This window comes from Tiliqua scincoides, chromosome 8 (genome assembly GCF_035046505.1).
Source record: "Tiliqua scincoides isolate rTilSci1 chromosome 8, rTilSci1.hap2, whole genome shotgun sequence".
NCBI classification, from domain to species: Eukaryota; Metazoa; Chordata; class Lepidosauria; order Squamata; family Scincidae; genus Tiliqua; species Tiliqua scincoides.
The window spans coordinates 15,699,184-15,705,183 of NC_089828.1; the positions used below are offsets into that span (position 1 = coordinate 15,699,184).

Consider the following 6,000-nt stretch of genomic DNA (forward strand, 5'->3'; position numbering starts at 1 on the left):
CTTTCGGACCAGACTGCTGGTGGCTGCCATCTTGTTTTCCTACAATTCTCTAGATATTGCGTTGTTCTGGAGCATTGGTGGTAAAATGCCTGCAATCAGTGGAGGCTACTATGTTTTTGTAGGAGCCACAATTTTTCCTGTCTTTTTGTGTGAAACCATGTTGGTGTTCGCTAGCTGGTAGCCGCCAAGAGAACTACCAAATTCTTTCAGTTAAGGAAGGTATCCTTAGACAGGTTACTCCTCCAGCATGCTCCAATTAGACAGGGCCATGCAAATTTAGATATAATTAAAGGCTGCAGGAGGAACTACCCTTTCCAGTTCCATTCCTGCTTTGCTCCAGGAATGGAACTTCAGTGGGCCTTATTATTCTGCCACCTCAGTAGTTAACCAAGAATAAGCTATTATCAGTCACTAGTCAGTAACTACCCAGTAATTATTTCATCTTACCAATAAATGGGCTCAAATTCAGTATGGGGAACTCCCTAACAGTGCCCTCTTAAATGAGGGTAAACCTTATTGCTCAGCTTTCCTATCTGAAGTTTTCTGCATCTCCAAATGGATGAGCAGGAAGATTGGCTTCTATTGGCTGTTTCTATCATGGCCCCTCCTGCAGAGAAAGCAATGAAAAATACTCCTGCCTATTTTTCCTTGTTCCCTTTCCCCCATCAACGTATGCTTACATGTAACTTGGCAGTATTGTCTGTTATGATCAACACATGATGTCCTTTAAGGCTGAACTAGAACTCCTTAAGAGTCATGCAGATTATCTGAAGCTCTTGCCAGTGAGGGAGCTGAGTGCATTCCCAAACCCATTCGACTGGCATCTGTGGTCATTGAATCCTTCAGGGGTCTCACAAAGGAATACCTCTGAAGAATGCTAGAGACACCCACCTTCTGAAGGAGTGCCTGGCCCAAGGGAAAACAAGCAGTGGAATAATTTTCTTTGTCCGATATCTCTGTTTGCCATGAAAGAAGTATCAATTGAAGGCGTCTTGAGTGAAAATGGGTTCAAGGCACACCACTTATGGACCTGGGCTGCTGACTTGGCTGCATGTATGTTGAAAATAGGCATTGAGAGAGAACATAAGAACAGCCCCGCTGGATCAGGCCATAGGCTCATCTAGTCCAGCTTCCTGTATCTCACAGTGGCCCACCAAATGCCCCAGGGAGCACAGCATATAACAAGAGACCTGCATCCTGGTGCCCTCCCTTGCATCTGACATAGCCCATTTCTAAAATGAGGAGGTTGCACATACACATCGTGGCTTGTAACCCATAATGGATTTTTCCTCCAGAAACTTGTCCAATCCCCTTTTAAAGGCATCTAGGGCAGATGCCATTACCACCTCCTGTGCCATTACCACTACCACTACCCTTCCACAGACCAACCACATGCTGAGTAATGAAATGTTTTCTTTTGTTTGTCCTCACTCTCCCAACACTCAATTTTAGTGGATGTCCCCTGGTTCTGGGGTATCTTGAGGGTATCTCTGGGTCATTTAGTTTGAAACAGGCAGTGTAGTGAATACGTAATAGTCCAGATGGTTAGGCTTCTTGGTGTGAAAAAGGAAACTTTGTTTTTCATTTTAACCCCATTTGCCTCTTTCTTTTTCCCAGATAATAATAATAAAACAGTATTTATATACTGCTTTTTTCTCACTGACTCTCAAAATATGTGAGAGTCTTACAGACTCAAGGTGGTTCAAATAGGCAGGCTATATTAAACCCTTTTTATTACAAATGAATTTTTACAGTAATTGTACAAGCAACTCATAAAACACTTCATTCCAGATGCATCCCTTCACAGCATGGTCATCATAATGTCAGCTTCCCATCTCTCTCTCTCTCTCTCTCTCTGTGTTGTGTCATCAGTTGCTCAGTTTCTTGTTTCTCTTCCCTGCCAGAGAAAAGTTCAGCGCTCGGCACCCTGAGATCCGTCAAGGCAGAGTCTGCCACCAGCAGGTCCCGGAAGCATCTGAAGAAGCAACAAGAATCTGTGGATTCTGTGGACTCCTCCTTTTCCTCTCCATCTCTGTCTCCCTCCTCTTCTTCCTCCTGCTTACCTCATGTAACTAGGAAACGATTCCAAATATACTCCAAATCCCCTTTCTATCGGGCAGTTCCCTCTGGAGGTGCCACAGCACTCGAACGGTCTCCAGGGCATGTTAAAGGTCTAGATGACAGGCCACAGTTCACCACCAGAGGGACTTTCAATCCCGAGAAGGGCAAGCAAAAACTGAAGAATGTGAAAAACTCTCCCCCCAAAACCAAAGAACTCCCAGAGGGGGCTGCTGGGACAGCCCGGAAGAGACACCCTGATGCTGCTGATTACAACAGTCCCCAGCAAATGGTGCTGCTTGGAAGTAATGAGTTCATGGTGTGAACCAGTGAGTGACAGCCAGGCATAAAAATGCATCTTCAGCATCTTCCCTCCACTTCAGCACCACCTGCTGTTGCCACCATCTCCATTGTAGAACTGCCAGTCACCCAAGTCAGCTTTAACCTCACTCATTAATTGGGATCCCCAGTGTTGCATTGCCAGTGCTGCTGAGAGGAAGCTAACACTCAAGAACTCTTGGAGGAAGTTTACGCTGTGGCCTTAGTTGCCCTTGACTTTGGAACTTGCAACCTTTGTGGTGTGACCAGCTGGGAATTTGTAGCAAAACGAGTGAAGTTGGGAGAAGACTGACCAGTGAGCCATGTTTGCATCTTTCTATCAGTCCCGAGTTCCATCTTTATGAGAAAGACTGTGCCAGCCAGCTAAGAACACCAGTGGGACAGTTGGAGTTCAGGAAGCTGCTCCAGATCCTGTTCATCAAAGCTGCTAACATTGGGGTTGGGTTTTTGCACTGGGATTATAAGCATGAACCTTCTTAGAAGGAACCACAGCAAGGAGGAGGCTGAGCCCTTTGTTCTGAACTATTTATAATGCACTCCACAGTGCTCAGTTGATAGAAAAATACCCATGTTCCATTCAAGCACTTCTCAGACAACCACCAGGTACCAACCTGTTGTGGGGGAAAAAGTTATTTGCCTGGGATTTTTTTTTAAGTTCTTTTGTTGACAATGTCAGAACAACCAATGCAAGTTTGATTCTGGGTAGGTCAAAGCCAAATATTTGTGCCGAATGTTTAGTAGCCATAATGGTGACAATTGTCCTGAAGGCACAGGACAGGATTCCAAAAGGCAAAAGAAATGTTAGGAGTTAACCGTTGACTTTTTCTGACTGCACCCCAGACACTCCGTGCTGCTAACCTGAGCAAAAGGCTCCACGGGCAGACCGTGACCAACAGGAAACCGTTGCATTCTCTCTCAAATCGCCTTACTCCAGCAAAATGCAAATATATGGAGAAGCAATGAGAGAGGCTACAGTCAAAATCAATGTATTTAAAATGTTGTTTGACATCACTTTTCTCTCTGAACATCAGTATTAAGCAAAGGCAAAAACAAAATCAGAGACTACTTGAAGCTCTTCATTAGTATTATGGTTACTGAAGTTCAATGTAAATAAAAGTTTTTATGTTTTTTTACTTTCTTTTTCCCACAGTGTGGGACATTTAAGCCAGGAAGGTAAAGGGAGGGGAGGGGGATGGAATATTAGAATTAGATCCAAGGCTTTTGCAATATAGAACAATGGTGGTCATTGTTTTTTTCACACCAGTGTCTCATTGGGTAATTCTGCCAGTATATTGAGTTTGGACCATCCAGGAGTGCACCATTGTGATTACATTGCCCTCCCCCCGTGTGTGTGCATGCATATGCACAGGAAGAAAGAGTCCCTTCTTTTTGACCTTGGCAGTAAGGTATGTATCTAAAGAAAGAAGGCCCTTTGGGAAAACCTATTTTTTTCAAGCATCTGATAGAACCATTGCTGGTCCATCTTTCTTTGTGCCTCCAACATAATATAGCTGCAATTTTTAAAAACCACACTTGTTGAAAACATTAAATATTGATACCATGAGCAATAGTATACATAAAATCTGGGCACTTTGTCCATTGCAACCAGTTTCCATCTTTAGTTTGCTTAAATGGCAAGCAGGTCCTAACATATGTCTGATTTTCAGTCTAAGGGAGATGACAATAAATGGCAAGTTAGCTGTTTAAAACTGCTTCGGCATACATGACCAATCCCTTCAAGTTCTACTAGGGGCCCAAAAGACTTTCACATTGTCAATGAGGTATGAAAGATGCAACTGGAATGTAGTTTTCAAACCAGGAGATCTAAGTGTGCTCAGCCATGGTCAGTCTAGCTTTGTGGGTCAAAAGTAATCTTAAATCCAGTCAGGAGATCAGTAGCTGTTTTTGGTCACCAAGCAAGTGTACCTTTAAAACACTTTAAACAGTGTCATCCCTTAATTATAATTGGAGACATCACTGTTAAGAGGCCTAGAATTCAAGCTATTCCTTTAATGATTTTGGATGGTGCTTGGTTTAAGTCACATACACTGTTTAGCTGCCAATAGAGGAGTCCCCAACTGCATTCTCCCTTTTCAAACCATGAACCTGTATCTCAGGAGTCTTCAGTTGAGGCCCTGCCCATGTGGATACACTATGTGGCTTCTTGCTTTGTGAGGATCACTGAGTTCGCTATCTTTGCAGAGGCTTTGAGGTCTTTCTCTGCTCAACGGTGACTTCTCCTGTGGGGGTATCTAAAGATTTAATGTCACTTTCAAGAGGGAATTTTTCAGCTTGCCCTTTTGTTCTCAAAAGTGCATCTAAGAACTTTTCAGACCCTGACAGTTCAAATTCTGCTGCCATTCATTTACAATGTCAAGAAGTAGTGCTTGGAACCATGCTCTGCCCTGCCCATCCCCCCTCCCCTGCTCAGCATCACAGCTGCACTCATACCAACCTAATGTGCATCTGGATGGTCTCTGATGAACCACCTTATTTTCTTCTGTAGTCTTGGCTGAGGAGATGTGTCTAACTAGGTGCAGGATATGTTGCACCTCTGATAGAGAGGGAAGGAAATTCACTGTAGAGAGTGGTAAGTTGCTGATAATGCTGAGGAAAATTATGGATCCAGTCTAAACTTCCATGACCTGTTTTACTTGGAGCCAGAAAGTTCAACCTCTTCTCACTTCTGCAGTAGCAGTGAATTGCAGTCTTAGCTATACCCCCTCCACAAACCTCATGATACAGTCAGTACATTTCACATGTGCACACTAGGTGCACATTTGTTTTAGCAGTGCTTTGCATGTGCACAAAGACACTATCTTTGGAAACTTGCCTCTTGAGCCTCTGAAAGAAGTCCTCAGCCCATTTCTGTGCTGGAAGACTTTGCATACACTCCAAGATAAGTTCTCTTTCTTCCAATGCAAGGCCGTCCAGTCAGCATTGGTTTCCAGGGCAGGACGGGGTGGGGTGGGGTGGAGTGGGGGGTGACATCAATACCCTTTGGATGGACTCTATTGTTGAACACAGGCAACAGGAAGAAGAGCCTCAAGTTTCATTCCTCGTCCATATTTCTGCCTGCTGCCTGTCTTCCAGATCCCCATTTTAGCCCTACCCTGCCCCATCCCTGTATCCATTGGGGTCTTGAACCTTTTCCGCTCATGGTATTGTGAATGTACTCACCACTAGGAAGGACATTGGCTGCATATAATTATTTTTAATGGAAATTTTTAAAAGTAATTTATAAGTATACTGAGTGTAAATTTTAAAAGCAGACTATGTATTGTAAAAGGATATATTGTCCTGTGTCATACTCTATAAATTTTACCTGTTAAAAGAAGAATTCTATAAAGGAAAATGCTTTATTTTGCTCACCAAGCTCGGTTGGCGTGCAGTTACGCCGTCACTTGGCACATTGTAATTTCGTGTCTGGAAGTTTTTCTCTTTAATTTTTTTATTGTTGGTTTTTTCCCTTTTCTGGAACAAGGCCGTCATAATTAAAGTGCAATTTGTGTAATATTTCGTAAATATAATACTATATGGCTGTATAAAAACAACTTTATGAACAAATAACCCCTAGCTTATTAAAGAACAAAGCAATGAAAA

At 43.1% G+C, this 6,000-nt stretch overlaps 1 protein-coding gene across 3 annotated transcripts in view; it reads left to right on the top strand.

Moving 5' to 3' along the window:
- MYO9A (myosin IXA) overlaps positions 1 to 6,000 on the top strand; it is a 163,181-nt gene extending 157,181 nt beyond the window's left edge. For all 3 annotated transcript variants that reach the window (XM_066634984.1, XM_066634981.1, XM_066634982.1), the window contains one exon: positions 1,905 to 6,000. In XM_066634984.1, the coding sequence (XP_066491081.1) occupies positions 1,905 to 2,383 (479 nt within the window). In that variant the 3' untranslated portion in view covers positions 2,384 to 6,000. The remainder of the gene's footprint in view (positions 1 to 1,904) is intronic.